General features: G+C 36.3%; 1 protein-coding gene across 2 annotated transcripts; it reads left to right on the top strand.

Moving 5' to 3' along the window:
- The first annotated feature begins 105 nt into the window (after positions 1-105).
- Positions 106-23,443, top strand: LOC131935752 (disintegrin and metalloproteinase domain-containing protein unc-71). 2 transcript variants are annotated; one of them, XM_059292395.1, is made up of 27 exons: positions 106-316; positions 10,957-11,108; positions 11,399-11,481; positions 12,025-12,088; positions 12,677-12,759; positions 12,880-12,940; positions 13,111-13,168; positions 13,291-13,376; positions 13,526-13,594; positions 14,163-14,234; positions 14,433-14,602; positions 14,729-14,810; positions 14,924-15,011; positions 15,440-15,466; positions 15,925-15,976; positions 16,307-16,418; positions 16,606-16,677; positions 17,124-17,219; positions 18,007-18,087; positions 18,535-18,649; positions 18,863-18,974; positions 19,190-19,306; positions 19,486-19,657; positions 20,260-20,500; positions 20,830-20,926; positions 21,065-21,121; positions 21,367-23,443. In XM_059292395.1, the coding sequence occupies exons 1-27, from the start codon at positions 244-246 to the stop codon at positions 23,075-23,077; spliced, it is 4,203 nt and encodes a 1,400-aa protein (XP_059148378.1). In that variant the 5' UTR covers positions 106-243; the 3' UTR covers positions 23,078-23,443. The 2 variants fall into 2 exon arrangements, with proteins under 2 accessions (XP_059148378.1, XP_059148379.1); XM_059292396.1 differs by lacking the exon at positions 15,440-15,466.
- The last annotated feature ends 1,633 nt before the right edge of the window (positions 23,444-25,076 follow it).

Below are 25,076 nucleotides of genomic sequence, written 5' to 3'. Positions count from 1 at the left end.
TGAAAAAAAAGTTTTAGGCTACTGTCCTATCGTACATAAATTTACGAAACTAACAGTTTGGCTTCAGGCTTGCATTGTTGTGAAGAAAAAAATGTGACACGGAAGTGCTCGGAAAATCGTAAATCGATTCTAGATTTCTAAGTGCTACAGCAGGAGGCTTGTCTTTGTAGTTGAATGTTGACTGTGTGTGCATTATGGTGAACACGAAGGAGATTGATTTTGTTTCCTAAGAGTAACTCACCTATGGAATGCAAGGGGATATTTGTGTTTATTCTTTTGCTACTGACTGTACTAACAAATGGATTACTACGAAAAGGTAGGTTATAAATTTCAGGATTAGAATGACTAGCTTTAGCTTAGCTTGGTGACTGGCTGTTGTTTAGTCTGCTGAGGGGACTTGACTCACTTGAGAAATGGAGTCAAATTAAAAACAAACCAACAAATCTGCAAAAGTTAGTAAGTTAGTAGATCTAAATTTAGATATAGAATCTAGATCTAGAATCTATCTAGATTTATTATGGATTAGAGGCCTAACTATAACAGTTAAATACTTAAAGTAGTTGGCCTAAACAAAATTTGAAAATAGTCTCTTCTCTAGCTTGTTCTTAAAATTTAAAAATTCTACACCTAGATCTAGATTCTAGATCTAGATTCTAAATTTCTTATTTTAACTTTTAAGTAAATTAGTAGAATGATTATAGAAACCAGTGTCCCATTTGCCATAATGGAATCTTCTTTAAAAAAGGGGTGTTGGGTTGTTAGTAGTATTATAATCTCGACTAGTTTTATGGTTCAAATTAGGGTTAGGTGTATGGTTGGACCAGGGTTAGGGTTAGGGACAGGGTTAGCATTGACATTAACTACCAGTAACCTAACACCCCTTTTTTAAAGAAGATTCCATTATCAGACACCGGTGTAAACATTCTCCCCTACATACATCTAGAAAATCTCAATCTAGCCTAAATTCTAAATCGAAGTGTCTATTCCCAGTTGACTGTGAATAGCCGTATTTAGGCGATTAGGGCTGTTCACAGTCGTGACTATGTTTGATAGATTTAATCATAATTTAATGTCAAAAACTCCCAAATTAGCATGAAGATGTGTGGTCGAGGGGACACGTGGGTGGCTGTCGTGCTGGAAGGTGCGGGTTCGAACCCATCTGAGGCCTTAACACTTTGTCACTTAGGCTAATGCCCTTGTAATCAAAATATTTTCCCCCAGTTAATGGAAGGGTTCCTTTTAATTTTTTTTTCGTTTGTGACGTAATTGCTGGCATATATGGAAAAAAAACTGTCCCTTAGAATTTTGCTAAGGGAAAAAACAACTTGGGAAAAATGTAATGGAAACTGAATGATAGCTGATAAAAAAAGGACATGCTATTTCACCTGATATTTATTCTATGTAAATTTTAAATGGTAATTGATAGTTAAATAGCAGCAGTGTGAACAAACAACTAAACTGATGCATAATTAATATTATTTATTTAAAAATTACTAGATCTATTAGTCTAGTATAGATTTAATTAGTGCATAATTGATCATCTTATTCTATGACCTGTAGCAGATGTCTGATATGAGCCTAGAAGATAAACTAAACTTAAACCATAATTTTTTTTAAATAAAAATATAACAAAATAAGAATAGCACTGCTCTTGTAATAGTTAATTAATACCTCACTCCCCAGTCACAATTAATGCTTTTATTATTGTAAGATATTATTATAATCCTAAACAAAATAAAAATAAGCTTTTGGTTTATGTTCAAAGATAAATTTTCTTAGCTTTATTAGTATAGGCTAGACAAGTTTCAGGCCTAATAAAGATATGTATCAACTATATAAATATGATACTTCTGGTTAAAGTAAGAAACACAGATTAATGCTAAATGATTCTTGGATTTGACATTTATAATACCTATCCAGGTATTAACTTTTGCAATGTTAATATCTTCATAGAGTTTAGAGTCTGGCGTATTTTCTTCTTATTTTGTGACTTGAGTGTATGATAAGATTTTGTGCTCAGGTACAAATCAGGGCAGAAAGTATTTAATGATTTTCTATACATTTTGAGTATGTGTTTTGAAAAGCAAGCTATAGTCTTTAGTGAGAGCTATATCATATGGTACATCGTACATCATAACGGTGTTCATATCAATAGACAAACTAGTGATATTTAACACTACAACAAGATCTACAAAACCTCAGGCTATTTCAGAATGTCATATAAAATAGCCAGTGTTTAATAAATATATTTGAATCTAACTAGATGTCATTCTAAACCTTTTACAAATTCACATCCCCTGCCTCAGTCAGTCATGTGGTTTGGATCCGTTAGTTCTATGCCTTAGATGGATAGATAGATAGATAGATAGATAGATAGATAGATAGATAGATAGATAGATAGATAGATAGATAGATAGATAGATAGATAGATAGATAGATAGATAGATAGATAGATAGGTAGGTAGGTAGGTAGGTAGGTAGGTAGGTAGGTAGGTAGGTAGGTAGGTAGATAGATAGATAGATAGATAGATAGATAGATAGATAGATAGATAGATAGATAGATAGATAGATAGATAGATAGATAGATAGATAGATAGATAGATAGATTACTAAAGTGAGTAAAGTGTTTACACATTTTTGCTGTCTAGTGTTTATACTGTTTATACATCTTTACTGTCATGTGTTCATTCATCTTTACTGTCATGTGTTCATACATCTTTACTGTCTAGTGTTTATACATCTTTACTGTCATGTGTTCATTCATCTTTACTGTCATGTGTTCATACATCTTTACTGTCTAGTGTTTATACATCTTAACTGTCTAGTGTTTATACATCTTTACTGTGATGTGTTTATACATCTTTACTGTCAAGTGTTTATATTTTATTGTGAAGTCAAGTGTTTGTAAATAATAACTAGAAGCTGCACGCCTGTCGGGGATTACCGTCTCTGAGAGCTAACAAGCCAGTAGACCAACGTGAACCTCATTGTTTGGCACTGAGCCTACTGGGATAAGCACCTTGCAGATTCTTTGTTTTTTTAGGAGGAGAAAGAATAATATGTGATGTAACTGAGATGTAGCTCTTTAAATGGCGCTCATTGAACACAAACATCTTTCCAAGTTACAGACTTTAGTGAAGAATGTTCCATTTTGCAGTTTTCTCTTACATTTTCTTTCCCAATTCGTTTACATTTTCTGATTTATCCATCATAACGTGATATTTAAAAAAAAAAAAAAAAAACCGGACGGGTGTTAGTAATATTTCATTTCAAGATAAAGTGAACGAGTTTTAGTAGCTCTACATTCTGGCCGCGTCGTTGAACCGATGTATTTATGGTTGAATTATTCCCCCTCCCTCCCCTAAAGCTGTGTGTACTCGGCTCCCGCCGTGCGTCTTATGCCTGCTCACGTTCAGCCAAGATGCATCAACTGGATACACTTTAAACATTTCTTTTTAAACATATTTTCAGCGGGTTGATTGTCCGAGCCTCGCGCGATTTTTTAATAAGGATTTTTTAAAGATTATTTTTTTTTCGTCTGTGGGAAAGACGAGTCCATCATTAGCTTGTTGGCTTGTTGAAGAACTCTACCCAAGCCTCATTAGAATAGTTGCCAACGTGTCTCGCGAGACTTGACGATATTTATGTTCCGCCTAATGACAAACGTAGACAAACACCAGCCAAAAAACTATGTGGACGGGGAGGGGGGAGGGTACTTTTTAACAACAATAAACAATTTACAACGTATTACCGAAGTAAACACTTTACTTCGTTATATTGTTTACTCATTTTTTTTAATCAACTTTTTTCTCCCACCCCCCTTTCCATATTTTTTTTCCAGATTGCAAATATTATTTTACTAGATCTATATTGTATTTTCCTAAACTTTCCGGCTAACCACTGTAAAACTGGTGAAGTTGTCTCACACATTCCCCCTTTGTTACATGAGACGACGGTCCCCACTAACCAGACAAGTCTACAGTGCTGTGGTCTACTTCTTGAAGTGGAGACCCATACACTAGCAGATTATGATTTTCATCTTTACACGTGCACCTCCCCCCCCCCCCCCCCCCAGCCAGGTGAAGAACATTCCGATGTGTTGCCAATTATCTTCCTCAACCATTTTTGTCTTTGTTGTTAGACCCAAAGAGGAAAAACAGGATTTAGTTTTAAAATATCCTTCGCGTGAATAATTAAGTGAAGGAGAGCAGGGGAGGGAGGGGGGTTACTTGGCTTGTAGCGATTGTCTCCAGTTTCGTGTTTCCCCTGGGGTCGGGAGAACGCGTGGTGCTTTACATGCTCAACAACTGACTGAGGTACTCACGTCATGGTTAGCTGACACCAACACACGCAACACATTTTAACTTTAATCACATCAGCGGTTCTCATGTTGGTAGGCTGAAACCAACACACGCAACACATTTTAACGTTAATCACACCAGCGGTTCCCATGTTGGTAGGCTGACACCAACACACGCAACACATTTTAACTTTAATCACATCAGCGGTTCTCATGTTGGTAGGCTGAAACCAACACACGCAACACATTTTAACGTTAATCACACCAGCGGTTCTCATGTCGGTAGGCTGACACCAACGGTTCCTTGTTGTTATGGTGACACCAACACACGCAACACATTTTAACTTTAATCACACCAGCGGTTCTCATGTTGGTAACCTGACACCAACGGTTCCTTGTTGGTATGCTGACGCCAACATACGCAACACATGTTGACGTTGCTACCCCTGTCGCTGTTCCCCCCTCCCCCAATACCTACCCCACATTAGCAGACCATTCCTGTGATTCCGCGGACTACTGGAGAATTCCTGTGAAGATATTAGTAAGTCTTAGGTAGCGGTACAATTGAGTTACTGCCAACATGGTGGTGATTATATACATTATTTATTGACACAAAAAGTGGAATGTTCGCTAACTATGAACCCTTTGAACAGAGCTAGACTTCGATGTTTGCTACTAACCGACTTGAGTTGAGTCTAGCAAGGAGAAGCCTGCAAATATGTGGGCCGGCAGCATCATTGGATACATGGACAGGGTACATTGGTAGAACAATATATTGGATACTTTCGTCTTCCCATAAAGACGTTCATTCTGGTGCTGGAGGCAGCGACTGCAGGGTAAACTTGACAGAGCTAATGGTAGTGGCGGGATAGAGCAGCTCGATACGGCGTCTTAAAATTGTGCACGAGATCAGAAAGTAACTAAGTATTCACCTTATCGTGTCGAGTAGAGCAGAAGTGTCGTGTCGGGGTAGAACAGAAGTGTCGTGTCGGGGTAGAACAGAAGTGTCGTGTCGGGGTAGAGCAGAAGTGTCGTGTCGGGGTAGAACAGAACTGTCGTGTCGGGGTAGAACAGAAGTGTCGTGTCGGGGTAGAACAGAAGTGTCGTGTCGGGATAGAACAGAACTGTCGTGTCGGGGCAGAACAAAACTGTCGTGTCGGGGTAGAGCAGAAGTGTCGTGTCGGGGTAGAACAGAAGTGTCGTGTCGGGGTAGAACAGAACTGTCGTGTCGGGGTAGAACAGAACCGTCGTGTCGGGGTAGAACAAAACTGTCGTGTCGGGGTAGAGCAGAACCGTCGTGTCGGGGTAGAACAGAAGTGTCGTGTCGGGGTAGAACAGAAGTGTCGTGTCGGGGTAGAACAGAACTGTCGTGTCGGGGTAGAACAAAACTGTCGTGTCGGGGTAGAGCAGAAGTGTCGTGTCGGGGTAGAGCAGAAGTGTCGTTTCGGGGTAGAGCAGAAGTGTCGTGTCGGGGTGGAGCAGAACCGTCTTGTCGGTGTAGAGTAGAACCGTCGTGTCGGTGTAGAGTAGAAGTGTCGTGTCAGGGTAGAACAGAACCGTCGTGTCGGGGTAGAACAGAACCGTCGGGGTAGAACAAAACTGTCGTGTAGGAGTAGAACAGAACTAGTTCTCATTTTATTTAGCTTGCCATTGAATATATAACTATCAGATAGTTTTGAACACGTGACCGCCTCGTTATGTTACTGAAGTTACACCTCGATTGAGGACATAATTAAAGATTTTATTTAACACCAAACGTGGTGAACTTAGCAAATAAGGTTTATTGGTTTTGTGAGAACGTGTTAAAATAGATCTGATCGATCCACCGTGCTCACGTAGATATCCGGTAGGTAATGGTACTTAAACTAACCCGCGGGGGTTGGGATACTGTAGACTAACCCGCGGGGGGTTGGGATACTGTAGACTAACCCGTGGGGGGTTGGTATACTGTAAACGAACCCGCGGGGGTTGGGATACTGTAGACTAACCCTCGGGGGGTTGGGATACTGTAAACTAACCCGCGGGGGTTGGGATACTGTAAACTAACCCGCGGGGGTTGGGATACTGTAGACTAACCCTCGGGGGGTTGGGATACTGTAAACTAACCCGCGGGGGTTGGGATACTGTAAACTAACCCGCGGGGGTTGGGATACTGTAGACTAACCCTCGGGGGGTTGGTATACTGTAAACTAACCCGCGGGGGTTGGGATACTGTAGACTAACCCTCGGGGGGTTGGGATACTGTAAACTAACCCGCGGGGGTTGGGATACTGTAGACTAACCCTCGGGGGGTTGGGATACTGTAAACTAACCCGCGGGGGTTGGGGTACTGTAAACTAACCCGGGGGGATACTGTAAACTAACCCGGGGGGGGGGGGGGGATACTGTAAACTAACCCGCGGGGGTTGGGATACTGTCAAGTTTAGGTTTAGAGTTCATGTATAGGTCTGAGCAATACTGTCTGTATGATTGTATGGATGTGGTTAGTTGACAACACTTTGATGTGCAGGATTTTCATGAGAAGTTCCTAAACAAACCTTATACAGTGTTTGGTTTTGAACAAGTAGGGCTAGTTTGACAGCCAACAAAGGATTTATACAATACACTTTTTTTTTCAACGGGGGGAAAAACGACTTCAAATAGATCTAGTGGGAAACGATTTTATCGTAAAGCGTTTATCACAACGTGATTCTGAAAAAAAAAGGTAGATCTATAACCGTGAACACTGTTTTCGTATTCGCTTGAGCAGGTTGTTTACAAAATACAATGTATGTACCTTATCGGTCACTAATGCATTTTTGATTGGATTCGTATTGTGTTGTTAATTATAACATGTTGACTCATTCAAACAGCCACCCCCCCACCCCCTTTTCCCTTTCTGTTGACGTCATAAAGGACGACCCCTAAGGTGTCGGTAATTTTTTAATTAAAGAACCATTTCACACGATAATTGTGCTGTAAATATTTAGAAATCGACTCGGAAAGGCATATTTTAGTTCAGGTAGTGTACAGGGTTAAAGCCAGTAGCGTACGCAGGGGGGGAGCAGGGGGAGCGGCCGCTCCCCCTCTGGCCATTTTCAGCAAAGTGGCGCCTTTTTGGAAACTTTTTAAACTCAAAGTTTTAAACAATGATATTTGTTAAAAAATGTTTTGGTCGGCACATCTATGTAAATCACAAGATTTCTTTTCATGCAGCAATTAAGTATTATTGTACTAGTTTAGTAGTGTCTACGTTTACAACACGTATTAACAGCTGAATCAGTTTGCCATTCTAAAAATAACCATTACGATGCATTGCAATGTTTAAAAAACCTCTACGGTAGTACCACTTGGCAAGAGGGGTGTTAAGCTTAAGGCAACTGTATAATGTATTTGCTTACGAATAATTGAATTAGAAAATGTTATACATAAAACTTCACACATAATTACTTTATATATACAGTTTGAATCGTGTGATTAATTTAAAAAAAATTACAATACAGAAACAAATACAACTGATGTGGCACCTCTATTTAAATTTACTAATGAGCAAACTGCGTAGTGGTGGGGAAATTTTGACGTCATCACGATGAAGTAGTAGTATTCTTACAGTTTGGGCGATAGTGATTACGATTACAAATTATATGAAACAGTTACAACCCCCCTCCCCCATGGACCCCTCTGTAAAAAAAAATATTGTCATAATACCACTGCTACTTATTTAAATCTATTTCTGTAATATATATTTGTGTAATATATATTTGTAATATATATTTGTGTAATATATATGTATGTTTAGAACAGTAATCTAAAAACTGACGCTATGTTCACTCTGAATTGGTTATCTCCCCCCCCCCCCACCACCACAATTGTGTAGAGCGACATTAATGTCACACCTAGGTATACACCGGGTTGGATAATTGACCTAAAGTGAACGGACAGTGGTGAATGAAGTTGAACCCCCACCCCCCAACCCACCCCGAACAGATCTGTTTAGTACATGTAGAAAAACGGGTAATGATGTACCAAAGTACCATGCCGCCAGAAAATTAGCTTTTTAAACGTAACACTCTGTGAATATTGTTTTTGCAATTACCAGTAAAAAGGTGTGTGAACAATACAGTGATCTAACCCATACCTATCACTATGTTAATAAACCGGGAGTGATCTCCCCTAAACTTTCTCGAATATTCTAATATAACACTACAGGGGATGGCAACTTCTAGACATGATTTTTAATCCATTTTAAATACTCACATTTCTTAAAATAGAATATAATCTCGTAGAAAAAAGAAATGCACACCAAGTGAACGCTAAATAAAAAAAGCGCATAATAGTGCGCAATATTATTAGTACTTTATAAATTTACATGCGTTTTTTGAGAAATCGGAAATAGCGTAAATAAGTACTTCCGGTCAACGGAAATTACTCAAAATTTGACAGAAGGTAGAGAATTAGCTCTTTTACTTACATATCAAATTTCATTTATCTATCTGAAATAGTACTCAAGTTATAGGCTTTTGAAAAATTCAAAGTAGAAAAAGTACCACTTCCGGTTATCGGAATTCGCTCAAAAGTTGATACGGATCTACGATTTTGATAAAATACTTATATATGAAATTTCACCAGCCTAGCTGTAACGGTACTCAAGTTATCGTGTTTACACACGGACACACAGACACACACACACAGACATACGGACAAGATTGCAAAATTATGTTTTTCCGTATCAGTGAGGTGTAAAACGTCGAGATTTGTAAAAATCTCGATTTTTTTTTTGCACGATTACAATACTTTCTCTATACTACGTATATACGAGAAAGTAAAAATGGATCATTCAAGAACACAAAAAGCAGTAGTTAATTAAAATATATGATCTGAACTAAAAGACCGATAATTAGTTTAACATAGGCTGTTATTCCGAATGATTTTCTATTATATCAAAAAGCGTGGTTATATACCATATCTGATTTAAAAAATTTTCATTATGCTGTAATACTTTAGCATTTATGATGACGATATATTAAATTCTGATTATAGACAAAAACATTTTGTAAACACAAATAGTGTTAAACAATTTCATTATAATCTAAAGTAATTATTTATTTGTTTTGACATTTATAATTAAATGTGTAGATATATACATATTTATATTAAAGAGAGTGATTATTTCCCCTATTTCAATCTTGTCTTAAATAATTTCCCAGGAATTATTATATAAGAAATTTGTTTTACAAAACAGATTGTGTTACGTTCATTGTTTTTGGTTGTAGTGTGCGCATATATATATATATTTTTTTTGCTTAGATTGATACAATTTTTGTTTTGTCGGCCTACACTGTGTGTTTTTTCTTATTTCTTCAGAGAGCTACATTCAATTTAATTTACATCATAGCGAAGTAATGACATACAGCTAGTAATTATATATATATATATATATATATATATATATATATATATATATATATATATATATATATATATATATATATATATATATATATATATAATACACGTATATAGAACGTGTTAAAAATTTGGCGCCTTTTTTTGCTCTTTTCGCTCCCCCTACAACGAAAACCTGGATACGCCTCTGGTTAAAGCTGATGTACACACATGCCTTCCAAGTCTTTCTACAGTTTCTAGTCTAGTAGCTCAGATTTCACAATGGGTTCATTCATTCAAAGATCCTCAATTAGCCTTGGCTGTTTCAACCATTTCCTTCTACAATACCCTGCTCCGTCAAACAAAGCATTCATCCTACGACTTTCTGGTATCGTCTAGCTCTGGTTATCGCCCCTGTGTGTGAGAGACATTGACTCGAGCGGGAGTTTACCGATCGTGTCCAGTGTAAGCAAGTCGCAGGGAGCACGCAGCATTATTTACATTCATATACCCCCCCCTCTCTCACCAGACTATTGTAAAGTCGTAAATATGAGGCCACCGGGTCACAGGGTCAGAGATAAGGAGGTTAAAAGATCCAGATAAAAAATAACGGGCAACTAGCGAACTACTACTACATCTTATCTTTGAGATGTAGCGTCCTATGTATTGTGTTCAAGGGGTGGACTGATACATTTCTTTATGAAATGGAAATGGGCCAGAAACTTAGACATTGAGGCCTCCTGCTAGCATGCCAGCAGATGATATTAATTTCATGCACGTGCAATACCCACCTCCCCACCCCTAGTTGGCCTGCTTCAACACCAGCTGTGCCCTGTCTTCTTATAATTTACTCACCCCCACATCATTGCATTGGGGATATTGGTTTTTTACCAGAACTTTCTTATAAATATAGCTGAAGGTTCTGTTCTAACTGGACGCAAGAGTTCTGTTCTACCACACTAAAAACTACTTTTTTCAAGCACTCAACTATAACTGTTGTTTTTACTCTAGCATTTAAATATTCCAATGTTAGTTGGGCAGGCTAACTCTACTTCTTCCCCTAATGAACCTATATCATTTTCAACAATTTTAGTAATTTCACTCCTTATATAACTGCATTCCAATCTGTTTGTCATACAAATAATTCAATTGCCCTGTTTGTGAACCAACAGTAAAGATTTCACTTTCATGGTTAGGTTTGTCTCTGTATATTAACCATTTCTATTTATTCCGTTCTTCATGCTGTATTCTTTAAGTCATGCATGATAACAATAAATATTTTACTTCAACAGCTCGGGACATCCGTGACCTGAAGTCCAGATATAATTACAACCAAATACTTCTGGACAACATCAAGCAGCCCTATGAAATCATTTACCCACAACAACTGGATAAAGGCAGGGTGTCCGACATATCCACACGGAAACACAAAATTCGCCACCATGTAAGTATAGAACATCTGGTTCTAGTTGAATGAATCCTCCCACAGTGTTGTTTCCCTACTGTTTGGTTTGAATTTATGCACAATCAAAAGAAATTATTTGTTTCCTAAAAATGTCTTATAACTGTTAAACTCAAATGTATATTTTATTAGCATTTTTAGAATATTATTATTTTTATGATCCACAATTAAATGAATTGAAATATTTTGAAAAGAAATTATTTTGTTTTAAATATCATGATTCACTGAATTAAAAATGAATGTATATTTGATGAATGATTTTAATCCCCAAGGGAACACATGAGCACGTGGAACAGCTGACATTGCAGGTGGTCTTGGATGGGAAAAAATACAAGATCAAACTCAATCAGAATGAGTAGGTGTTGGTTTCATTCTCTTGTGGTGGTATGAGAGCAAGCTGGTGTAGCTAATGATACAGTTGTTGTTGAAATATTGGTGTAGCTAATGATGCAGTTGTTGTTGAAATATTGGTGTAGCTAATGATCAAGTGAAAGTTGTTGAAGAATTGGTGTAGCTAATGATCAAGTGAAAGTTGTTGAAGAATTGGTGTAGCTAATGATTGAGGGAAAGTTGTATTTGAAGAATTGGTGTAGCTAATAATAAAGTTGTTGTTGAAAGATTGGTGTTGCTAATGATTTAGGGAATTCTGTTGTTGAAGAATTGGTGTAGCTAATGATCAAGTGAAAGTTGTTGAAGAATTGGTGTAGCTAATGATTGAGGGAAAGTTGTATTTGAAGAATTGGTGTAGCTAATAATAAAGTTGTTGTTGAAAGATTGGTGTTGCTAATGATTGAGGAAAAGTTGTATTTGAAGAATTGGTGTAGCTAATGATAAAGTGAAAGTTGTTGTTGAAGAATTGGTGAAGCTAATAACTTGCTTTCAAATGTTTGTGTTTCAGGGCTCTATTCTCTGCTGGCATTGTTGTGAAGCACTATGAAGAAAACAACCAAGTTCTGACTAAGGTAGTGTATGATTGTTCTATAGTAGAGTTACAAGTTTCCTTGTTTAAGTATGGATGGAGGTGTATTGATGGTGGGGGTGTAATGTCATTTGTATAGTTGTTAGTGGATAAATAAAATTCTCCTAAGGGTAGGTGAATGCTTTAAAGCTTTATAAATGGTCAGACAATGATCAATTGTTTTACTTATAACTGTTAGCTTTTTTGTTGGGCCATGACCTTGGGCTAGTGTAATGGTTGTGTTCTTTCTGTCATTCAAAGGGGCATAAACTTGTCTTAGTCATATGATTGTGTTGGGCCATGAACTAGGGTTGGGCCATAAACTCCTGTTAATCTGATGATTGTGTTGGGCCATGAACTAGGGTTGGGCCATAAACTCCTGTTAATCTGATGATTGTGTTGGGCCATGAACTAGGGTTGGGCCATAAACTCCTGTTAATCTGATGATTGTGTTGGGCCATGAACTAGGGTTGGGCCATAAACTCCTGTTAATCTGATGATTGTGTTGGGCCACAATCATGTGTTAGCCTAATGATTGTGTTGGGCCATGAACTACTGTTAATCTAATGACTGTGTTGTTTCTACCATTCAGACAGTTGAACATTGCTACTACCACGGTCATGTGAGGAAAGATGACTGGTCTAGTGTGGCAGTCAGCACCTGTAATGGAATAAGGTACAGTTGTCTTCCCAGCAGAGCTTCTTCTTATATCAACACATATAGACTAAATTTGTTGCATGCACTGTGCATGTTTTTTATTGCTATACAATAATCTATTAATGTTTTCCTGTACAGAGGTGTCATCCAAATGCACAATGAGACGTATGTCATTCAGCCACTTATCAAAGATGAAAATGTAAGTCTACGATTGATTTGATAACAATATCTTTATTTGTTTACTCAAGTTGCAAGCAAGAACCAAACTTGTTTTTAATTAGTATAAGTTATATTGATCAATTTTTTTGGTTAATAGCCTTAGGAAAAATGTTTTTATAGATTGAATCTCACCTTAAATTCTCTTTCCAGGCCACTGAGCATCCTCATGTGATCTTCAAAGCATCAGTTTCTCATGGGGAGATCTGTGGTAAGAAGTTAGCCTCTAGCCAATTACAAGTTGTTAGCCTCTAGCCAGTAACTAGGTATTAGTTGGTAGTTACTCAAGGTTTTTGCACAATTTTTATTCTCTGTTTCATCAATGTTGTGTAGGCAACAGTCATGGGCTATGGTCGCCATTCCAAGAACTGCACAAAGGGGAGTTAATCAAACGAACCAAGTTTGCTAATGCCCAGAAGGTAACAATTTTTAACTAACCCCAGATACAAAATTATTTGTAGAATATTCCTTGCATTTTTGTATTTATATTCTAGCAATTCTGAGCACATCGTTTTAAAATTATCAAGCATTTAAAATATAATTAAAAAATAACACTAATTTCCTTCAGAACCAGAACCAAAATGGTGAAAATAAGAATAAGCTTTTAAGGGTGGCTATGGTATTGGACAAATCCATGGTAAGTCTCAATATTTTTTTTTTCTTTTTTGAACATTTTCATTTTCAATATAATGCAAACTTTAAACAGCATCAGTTTTCTGAAATTTGGTGAAAAGTATCTATATATATAATTCTCTTCTGGGAGCCGTTAGAAAACAAGCTGCAACCTCGCCTTACAGTCCCCTCTCTTTCTCTCTATCGCTACCACCCCCCACCCCCACCTTTCACATGGTTTGGTGAGCTGTGGTTCACGCTGTTTACATTTTACAATCATAGAGACGGGTTTGGTGACGGCTATTAGGGGCAGATAATTTAGTTTGAAACGATTTTAAACTTAGAGGAGGTAACTAAGAGGAGGCTGCTTTCACGTGGGGGGGGGGGGGGGTTTAGTGTTTTAAAGAAATATTTTCAGTGTCAGCGTTGGTACTGTCGAATTCACAAATTATGAATTACTGAAAAGTAGAAAAAACAACAACTAAATAGCGGCGTATGTTATGCCGCGGGCCGGCTCGTTTAACTATAATTAATATAATTACCAACTTGATCATGTGATGGTTGCTCTAATGGCAGTGTTGTTTGTTTTCCAGTACATGGGGTTAGAGTTCAGCCAACAACATGTGATACAGTATGCTGTTGATGTGGCTAACATTGTTGACCTGGTATGTTTGAAATCATTCATTGTTTCATATTTTTAGTGCACTTAATCATTTTTAACTCTAATTATCTTTTATGTTAGTAAATCCACACAAAAACTTTTCTAATATAAATGGGTTAATTAAAAAGATTTTTTTTACTAAATGCGTAAATGTTATTAAATGTAAGAAAAATGTTGTCTAATGCTTCCTTTTACTTTACAGTACTACAGAGAAGTTGGGTTTGAGGTAGCACTAACATATCTAGAATTCTGGAATTTACAAAACCATTTTTCTGTTGACAATCACCATCGAGCTCTGCTCAGTCGATTTCTTCACTTCAAGCAAAAACTCATGCCAAAAGACAACGTCTTTGATGCTGCTTTCTTTGTCACGTAAGTGAAGTCCTTTTTAAAAGAAGAACCACTGCTATAATGTTTAACTTTGATGCTGTGAAATGTTTAAATAAAGCCAGTTAATTTAGTATAATAAAAAATTGTTTTCAAATATATTTCTTGTAGTGATGTTGGGCTTGATGGTGGAAAAGTTGGCATCGCTATCCCAGACTCCATTTGCTCGGATAGAGCTGTAGCTGTTGTCAAGGTCTGTTCACCTAATTTACACTATGTATTCTCTTAGTTGTTCTTGGTGTATTGAATTCCGGCTGCATTGTGTTTGTATTTTGATAAATCTGAATATGCATTTTTATTTTTTAGAGTGGTCGTCCTTTTGAACCTCAGCAAACAGCAACAATATTGTCACACATGGCTGGTCACATCCTGGGAATGAAACATGATGAAGAAGGTGGGTACATCTTGTATGATAGGCTAGCCCTTGGCTTCTTCTGTTACTCAAATCTTTTACTAGTCATCTAACAGTGTTGGCACTAGCTGTAGATTTTAACAGGTTAACCTTGTCTATTTTTACCTATTCACTGTAACAAATCAGTTCATATATGAAGACTACAATTGCTCATCTTTTTTACTGCTGAGTACAAATGAATTGCAAAGGTTGAGCAGTTTTTGTATTCCAAAAACCTTGATAAAATACCGTAACGGGGATTTTTGCTTGCATATTGATTGGGTGAAAGTAGACAATTGTAGTTTATCTTCTGTTCTTCATATATTTTATACTAACATTTAGATTTCTAGAGATGGTAGTACATTTTATGTCATAGATTTAATACAATATTCACTTAATCACATAAATGGTTTGCTCTTGAATGCATGCAGCAATTTGGAGAAACCTTTACCATGAAGGTATATTTTCAAAGTGTTTACATTGCTTGATTTTTGTTTTTAGATAGCAAATTATTGCATAGTTGAATATATAATTATTGTTTCATACTTTATTTGTGTTGTAAAAAGTTTGTATTCATGTTTTTGCTTTGGGATTTGTTTAATATTTATGTGAAATATTATACATTGGTCAAATTTATTTTTATTGAAGTCCAAAAACATTCTTATATATTAAAATTGACTTACAACTTTTAAAAATAATGCAATAATTATTATTATTTTGGCTTTATTTCTTTTGTAAAACTTTTAATATATTTTTGTAGGAATATCTTTATTTATATTCTGTCACCACTACAAGGAGTACTTGCTTAATTCTGTGTTGTCTTTCATTTGTTTTGATCTTCTGCACTAGATATACTTGTACACAAAAAAAAATTATTTATAGAATTCTGATTTTATTATAATTGACTTCCTTAAAGGTGGATGCTACTGTAAAGATGAATTTGGTTGCATCATGTCTACAGAAGTCCTGTAAGTCTTTTGTTTCTTATTATATACCATAAAAACATGAAAGTTTACTGTAAAAGTTTACAATAATATAAAAAAATATAGTATCACAAGAAACTAAAAAAATAACAAAAAGCACATTTATATTGAAGCTGTTAAAAGATGTGTTGTCTTTTTAACTACAGGTATATATTTGTATATGCTTCTTTTTCATAAATGATGGTCTAAACCACAATGTGTTGCATCTGTGGTTTTTAATTTTATATTTTAGATTGTAATTATTTAGCTAACTATTCTTAGTTTTGTAACGTTTGTTCCATGTTTTTCTTATTTTGTGTTTTATGTTAACCACAGTGCCACTGGAGGCTTCCACTCCCGCATGTACTCTGAGTGCAGTAAATCAGATCTGGATGTTAGTCTCAACATGGGCATTACATCCTGTTTATGGGGCGCCCCTAAAGTTCATGTAAGTTGCAGAATCATATTTGAAAAGTATTGTGCCAAATTTTTTTAAATTTCAAAATCAACATAAATAAATGTAGCATGTTATTTGTGGAAAAAGCCGACTAGTAAAAATTATAATATTCTGTATTTTATTTATACTCACATTGAATAATTGGTTGTCAATTTTTTTTTATGTTTGTTAACCTCAGACTGAATTCAAACAAACCTGTGGTAACAACATCATTGAGAGGGGAGAAGAATGTGATTGTGGAACACCTGAGGTAGGTTCACACAAATAATTAATTAAGAAAGGTCTAAAGCCTTGTTTTCTGTCCTGGTCCACATCAATGGATGGACTAAATCATAACTGATTTTGGGACCCTTACAGAAATATTTATTTACATACTTAACACTTAAAAGTCTAGGTTTTAGTAGTGATCTTTGATAAATCACACATGAGTTGGGTTGGTTCAAACTTTTTGATTTTAAGATAAAATTATAAAATGTTCCATTAAATAGAACTATGGGGGGGGGGGGGGGGCGGGAGAAGGGATTTGGATTATCATAATAGTGGTTTAAACCACATTGGCTATCCTTTTAACATAATACAAGGCAACAGGGGTTGTGGGAAATGTAGAAATCTGCTGAAAGCATGACATTTGTGGCTGACCCCTTATTTACTGTAAACTTGATACCATTAAAGTTTCCTTTACAACTGTCTCCATAGGAGTGCCAGCTAAAAGATCCTTGTTGTGACCCCAGCACTTGCCTTCTCCAGCCCTGGGCACAGTGTCGCTCTGGTCCATGTTGTAGCAACTGTTCTGTAAGTTAACAGCATTTCAGTGTTTTTTTTAAAAATAAATTTACTTTGTTAGTTGTAAGTGAACAGCTGCTGTTTATCTTACTGTTAGTTAAAGTAAAACACCATCAAATTATCTTACTCTGATAGTTGTAAGTAAAATACCATGAACATTTTATATTTTTTTAAATCTTGGTTAGTTGTAAGTAAAACATCATCAACGGTTGTTTATCTTAATTGTAAATAACTGTTCTATTCAGTTGTAGATTTATTAATTTTTTTAGCCCTTGTTGTAAATCTTTTACTTCATCTTTATCTTTCAAAATCATTTAGTTCATGCCTTTATATTCCACAATGATTTAGTTCATGCCTTTATATTCCACAATGATTTAGTTCATGCCTTTATATTCCACAATGATTTAGTTCATGCCTTTATTCTAAAATGATTTAGTTCATGCCTTTATATTCTAAAATGATTTAGTTCATGCCTTTATATTCTACAATGATTTAGTTCATGCCTTTATATTCTAAAATGATTTAGTTCATGCCTTTATATTCTACAATGATTTAGTTCATGCCTTTATATTCTAAAATGATTTAGTTCATGCCTTTATATTCTAAAATGATTTAGTTCATGCCTTTATATTCTAAAATGATTTAGTTCATGCCTTTATATTCTAAAATGATTTAGTTCATGCCTTTATATTCTAAAATGATTTAGTTCATGCCTTTATATTCTAAAATGATTTAGTTCATGCCTTTATATTCTAAAATGATTTAGTTCATGCCTTTATATTCTACAATCATTTAGTTCATTCCTTCAACACACTTGTGTCGAGCCCGCTCATCAGAATGTGATGTCCCAGAGTTCTGTGATGGCAAGTCTGGAAATGTAAGTTTTTGTTGCTGTTGTTAACTTGTGGTCTAGTTGTGGTCAGTTTGATAGATTATCTGTAAAATATAAAATGTAAGTTTTGGTTGCTGTTGTTGTTAACTTGTGATCTAGCTGTAGTCAGTTTGATAGAAGATGATATGTAAAATATAAAATGTAAGTTTTGGTTGCTGTTGTTGTTAACATGTTTAGCTGTGATCAATTTGATAGAAGATTATCTGTAAAATATAAAATGTAAGTTTTGGCTGTTGTTGTTAACTTGTGGTCTAGCTGTGATCAGTTTGATAGATTATCTGTAAAATATGAAATGTAAGTTTTGGTTGTTGTTGTTAACTTGTGGTCTAGCTGTAGTCAGTTTGATAGTGTGAGAAAATTATCTGTAAATATGATATTTGTGTTATTGTCACTTCCCTTACCCATTTAATACGTACACATTGTACCTTTCAGTGCCCATTCAACACTTACATTGAAGATGGTCACCCATGTGCCCAGGGCAGTGGCTACTGTATGGGAGGTATCTGCCCCACAGTCCACAAACAGTGTCAGGGAATTTGGGGACCAGGTAGGTGGCTTGTTGCTGACCAGCACTTGCACAATTTTTTGAATTGGTTATTGCACTAGTGCAAGTTGTAGACATTTCATTTAACTGAAGATAAGTTTTGGCCTGGAATTGATGTTCTATAATTATCACTGGGTACTCAAGTTGTAGACATTTTATTTAACTGAAGAGGAGACAATTTTGGCCAGAAAATGATATTGTATATTTTATCCCCAGGTGCCCAGGGTGGACATGATCAATGTTTTCAGCGCTTTAATCCAACTGGCAACTTCAATGGTCACTGTGGTAAGGACAAGGTGACAGGCAGCTATGCCAAGTGCCAGAATGAGTAAGTTTTTTGTTTTCACCTCACATTTTCATCTATCATGCTTTGGTCAGACATTTTTGGCCATGGTTTTTCACACATTCTTAACTTTAGCTCATCTCCCAGTACTGGGAAAAAAAATTTCAGCCTGCATCTTAAACCATTTTGTTCAATTGATCTCCAACAAAATCCACTGCCTTGAGTAAAGTTTTTAACAATCCACCATCTTGTGCCTCCAGTGACATTCTGTGTGGTTTGCTCCATTGTGAAGGGGGCAACACATCACCAAGGTATGGTTCTGACAAGGGATTCTCTGCCACACATGTCAATGCCAACAGTATCAAATATGAGTGCAAGTAAGTGGGCTGGTTGCTTGTCTTTTTAAATCTGTCAATGCCAACAGTATCAAATATGAGTGCAAGTAAGAGGCCTTGTTGCTTGTCTTTTTAATCTGCACAAAACTAACAATCAACATAAGGTAGCGGTTTTTATAATTTACATGCCCTAATAAATTGTATATATTTTAACCCCCCAGAACTGTACATGGCCCAGCTATGATGGACATGCCCCACATGGGCATGGTACAGGACGGTACAAAGTGTGGTCTGAACAAAATTTGTCTCAAGAACTCGTGTGTCAACCTGCAGGTTGTGCCTAAGCTCAACTGTCCAACCACAGATCTGGCTCTCATATGCTCAGATAATGGGGTGCGTCACAGTTTGAAAGTTTAAATTTTTAAGTACTTGTTAAAACGCTGGCACTTTTTTAGTATCATTTTCCTAAACCTAATATATTTAATCCTAATCTTGGTTGAACAAAGGCTATGGAAGCAAATCCAAAAAGAAAAGCAGGCTGAAATCGGAGTCAATGGCCTCAATTGACACGTAACACTTAATTGTGTTGGAGGCGTGGTCGAGTCGGCAAAAAGCTCATGGTTGATAAATTCGAACAAAGTCTCGAGTTCAAACCCACTGGCAGATAAATCTCGATCCCCTTCAACACTAATGATTAAGAACGAAGAAGAAGAAGAAAGAATCCTAAACTTATTCCTGATCTTTACCCCAATAATAACATTTAAAAATTTTTAGATACTGTACCACATTTTACCATTGTTTACAATAGAACCATTTTCATCGTTTACACTATGGTAAATAATCTGTTGAAATTTATTAAGTTTATGCAACAATTTTATAAAATTAAAAAATTTGCAGCATGTCAAGATTAAATAGTTATTTCATGGGTCTCACTTGTCTAAGTAATGTTGCTTCTATCTTTTTTAAAATTGTCTCAAAATTTTTTATCTGATCAGGTTTGTGCCCCAAACAATTTATGTTTCTGCAACTCTGGTTGGGAGGGTGAAGACTGTGCTACCAGGTCTAACAGCACAGTGCTTGAGGAGCTTGTATCATTTGTCCCCCTTGAAACAACCTCTGTCACCACCACTGTTATGGAAGTCAAGGCTATTGAGCTGAGTGAGAGGGAGATAAGCCCACCAGAGAGCAACTTACAAGGGGAGACAAATACTCCAGCTACTTCTCCTGTCACTGAGGGTAAATACCTTATATTTATATGTAAGCAAAATGAAACTGTAATATTGAGATGTGTAAATAGAGCTAAATCACCAAAAGCAATACATGCAAAACAAACACTAGTTCTAACGTTAAAAATAAAAATTGGCAATATGAGGTTACCATTAGGGAAGTTACCAGCTATATTCTTAATTTATAAGAAATCCATTTATAACCATTGCTAAATTTTAAAATTAGAACCATTAGTCCTAAACTTGCAAAGAGATTTATTAAACCTTGTTTGATTGGATAATATAAAAGCAGAAATTTAAAAAAGAAAAAGAATTTCATGATTTTTTCTTCGTCCTCAGAAAATGGTGGTATCAGCACAACCTTGCTGATAATTATTCTGGCTACCGTAGTAGGGGCTTTGTTTTGTGCAATGGGAGTGACACTTATATGTTACAGGTAGGTTCAACTGTGCAGCAGGTCAATGCAACTGGAGTAGAAGTGGGTTTTATTTTGTCCAAGATTTGAGGGATTATTAGATTTAAAAGATTTATGTTAAAAAATAATGATCATAATCAAATCTAATGTCTGTTGCAGGAGACGTACCCCAGCAAAAAATTTAAGCAATAATTCTGGAACAAACAAAAAGCAAGGGTAGGTATCATGTTTTTCAGCATTTTTAAAATGTTATTTTGTAAAATAAACTGAATCTAGTTGTTGTAATATATCAACCTAAACTTTGTTTAGTTCAAAAGTAAATTTCCTTACAAAAATTTGTACTAACAGATATAGTGATAAATACAACAAACATCATTGTCATAACTCTGTTCAACATTGAAGTTTCAAACTATTTAAATATTTCAGCTGTTATACTAACATGCTCATGAATTATTTGACAGTGGTAAAAAGGGATGGCGCAGAAAGAAGAAATGGATTTCAAGTGAGGATGAGAGTGAAATGAATGAGCTGCCCCCACCCCCCATAATTGTCATGGACCCAGACAGCGTGATGCCTGAGAAAGGTATCCTAAAGAACTCCACTGCCAGGCTGGCAAACAAAGAACACCGGGGCAGCAGTGACTCCAACCCTGCGTCACAAACTGACCAGGACAGCGTGGGTCCTTACATGTATGACGAGGATGATGAGGATGCAGAAGCTGAGGAAATTTGCAACATATTCCGTGATGATTCCACAGACAACATGGACCACCTACAGGAGTCGGCCAGCTTTGATTTTGTCATCCCACCTCCCCCACACCCACCCCCACCTCAGTTCCCACTCCCAGATTATTACCCTTCACCGTCAACGTTGCGTAAAGCTGGTCCATATGACAGTACCCTGCCTTTATACGACTACGACAACCCGTACGGCCAGCATGTCCAGTTCTTACCCCAACAGCAAGTCCCAGCATGGCGCACAGCGCTGCCCCCTCAGACCCTCTCACCCCCCCAGTCCAGGATCATCAAACTGAGAAACCTCACAGACTACATGCAGCAGCTCAACAGTAAAGCCACCATAGACCTGTCACCATCACCAGACGACCCACCTAACCAGCAGTTATCCCCCTCTACCTGCACATCAGAGGATGTCCGCAGCAGTGAAACTGAGACTGAGCGCATGTTTAACAGGGCCTCACACTCTGACCACAGCCCTACTTCAGTGACCAGCAGCTCCACACAGCACACTTCTGGTCCAAGCTTCGGCAACCTTAGCCAGTACTTGCTGAAAAGAAATGAGCCAGGTACAAAAAATGACTCTGTAGAAGAGGACCCAGGGGCACGCAACTATAAATCTTTTGGTCCTGACAGTCGACCCACACGTGAGCAGTATTTGTACAGCCATAATGATCTTAATCTTGGAATGCGTGCTAAGCCACGAGCCCGTGCGGACCCATCTTCTATAGACATGCCTCCACCTATGAATCCTATAAACATTAGAAACATCTTTGGCTTGGGTCACACCCCAGGTTCTACAGTTAGTCGAGATAGCAACAATACATCTCACGGCAGCTTGAATGGGGATAACTGCTCCTATACAGGGACAGGCAACTCCAAGAATGGCTATGAGAAGAGTTCAGGTTACGGCAGTGAGCAGGATCCTGAAAGATTCAGCATCGATGGTCACTCACGCTCAGAGTCTCACTCAAGGTCGGAGTCGCTTTCAAGGTCACATTCAGCTTCACCCCCCAGCTACAGTGCCGTCATCAGGACAGGCCCAAACAGGATTCAGCTGGTCCCAGCCGGGCAGCTGGTGGAGGATGGGAGGGAGATTGAAGGCATCCAGCAGGAGCTTAACCGTCTGCTGGAGAACCTGCCCCGCATCAACGCTGGCTCCTTCGAGCGATCTCCCCTGCAGTCAAGTGCCACGCCTAGTACGCCACTGACCGGTCCACTGCCGGCCAGTCGCCCACTCAAAGATGATTCATATGACAATGGAACCCCGTGTATTGACCGCAGTCTTGAGGAGATACCTGCTCATTTTTCTGACAAGAAATCCTGGTCCCGCAAGGCTAAGCGCCCAATCAGCGTGGCAGTACAGGGTAAGGCAGAGAGTTGTGAAAGTTGCTCTGAGGAGATGCAGTCGCTTGTCGCAGACCACAAAAAAACATAACAGCACCACCAGCCACCATTTATTTAAATATGCTGATTATATCTCATGCTAAAGTATTAACATGACTTACAAAATTTAAACATCAGTACTATATTTTTTAATTGAGCAGTTATTTCTTTTATAAAACTCTTTTTGAAATTTTATAATTATTTTTATATCCATAGCATCCACCTGAATCAAAATTTTAAAACAATGAAATAAAAAATAAATTAGATGCTGTTAATTGTGAGCTGATTATTGATTTAAAATATTGATAATCAAAAAGTTTTGTAACAACTTTTGTAACATTTTTTGTAAAGAAACATGAACATCATTATCTTTTTTCAGTGTAATTTATATTTCAGTAAAGAAAAGTAATATATCTCTATTCTGGCTCACTTGATTCTAGTCAGTAGTTCACTTGTACAATGCATAATCTCATTAGTAATGTTGTAATGGTTGTTTTAATTACTGGTTGTTTTCTCTAGGTATATTTCATGTACCTAAACACAAGGCTAACAATTTAATTTTTCAAGTAGAGATATCTACTTATTAAAGTATAATTTTCATCCAGTAGAAGTTTAAGTTACTCTAAGTGAGAGTAAATAAATTTTATATTTTATTTCATTTTTTGTCGCTATACAATGCTTTACAATTCATTTTAATATTATTTAATTATGGTAGCATTTAAATTTCTTACTGCCAAAATCTGTCACCGATAAAATCCTTTTTTATATGGTTATATACAATATAAATATTATTTGTGGCCTTATGTGCACAATTATTGCAAAGATTGATTTATAAAGGATACAGATATTTTCATTTTTCACTTCCATCACCACCATCATCACCACCACCATCATCACTTCTTGTGTGCCTCTTGTGCTAGATATTTATTTACTGATTGCATTTAAACATTTCTCTACACCCTCAAAATGTCTTGGTTGTTAACCAAATGTTTAAATTTTAAAACAGCATACATGTCAAAACTCTGGTGTTTTAATAACTTTAGTTTATGCCATGACATAAACTGGTTTATTTAATATAGCATGGAGCTGAATGCCTAAAAAAAAAACCTTATTAATTATACTCAACAGGGTAACTTAACAAATGTTAAATAACAAATGTTACGCTATAATTATGTAACTTAAATAATTCTGCAGCATTTCTTTTCTAAAAGCAAGCAGTTGCTGTATGTTTTTACTCCAATACCTTGTGTTCTCTGACTGGCCTAAGCAAAACATGCTCTACCAAACTACACCATTAAGGTGCACATTTTTTTTTTGCCAATTTGTTTGAGCATTATCAATGTCTCATGTGGCCACTATGTGCAGTAGAAAAATATTTCACCCAAGTTGTGGATTCTTTTGTAATAATCTTTGCTGCGCAACTACAATTTTCTTTGTATTGGCTCACTTTTATTTAATAACACTTTATTTAGAAACCCACTTAATTTTTAAATTATTTTTTACTTTGATATAATGATCTTTAAGCAGTTTTTTATTGTACATATCATTTTTATTTTACATTGTGAAAACTGTAAATATACATATTTTTTAATATAATATTTTTGTAAAGATTTATGTATGATTTTATTTATATTATTTTATAAGAGAACAATTTTATTACATTGAAAAAAATATTTTTTTGCACTAAATAGGCAGTTGAATAATTGAGTGTTTATTTGTTTGAATGTCTACTTATTTTAATGTTATTATAATGTAAAGTTACCACAATTCTAATGTCATTTTTGTTACTATTGTGTTTTTAGACAAAAATATATTTTTTTGTAAATTATAAAAAAAAACTTCTAGTCCAAACTCAAGATATTAGAATCCATTATTATTAAAAGGGAACTTTAACTCACTAAAAAATTATTATCAACTTTAATAAAATAATTTCTTTACATTCTTGGGAGCAATGATGCTGGTTTTAACTTGTTCTTTTCTAATTTATTTGTAAACTCATAGCTTAAAAAATAACTCTTTTTAAAAAAAAAATGGAAGTGACAATCATATAA

This window comes from Physella acuta, unplaced genomic scaffold, assembly GCF_028476545.2.
Source record: "Physella acuta isolate Inbredline_101_S28 unplaced genomic scaffold, ASM2847654v3 ptg000156l, whole genome shotgun sequence".
NCBI classification, from domain to species: domain Eukaryota; kingdom Metazoa; phylum Mollusca; class Gastropoda; family Physidae; genus Physella; species Physella acuta.
The sequence above is the reverse complement of the archived record's forward strand: the minus strand, read 5'-3'. Positions and strand labels throughout refer to the sequence as shown.

Excerpts from the sequence above, each read along its gene's own strand:
- LOC131935752 (XM_059292395.1), top strand. The coding sequence starts at position 244 with ATGGAATGCAAGGGGATATTTGTGTTTATTCTTTTGCTACTGACTGTA. Across the intron at positions 13,169-13,290 it reads TTCTCATGGGGAGATCTGTG|GCAACAGTCATGGGCTATGG; the intron begins GTAAGAAGTTAG and ends AATGTTGTGTAG. Across the intron at positions 18,975-19,189 it reads TATGCCAAGTGCCAGAATGA|TGACATTCTGTGTGGTTTGC; the intron begins GTAAGTTTTTTG and ends TTGTGCCTCCAG.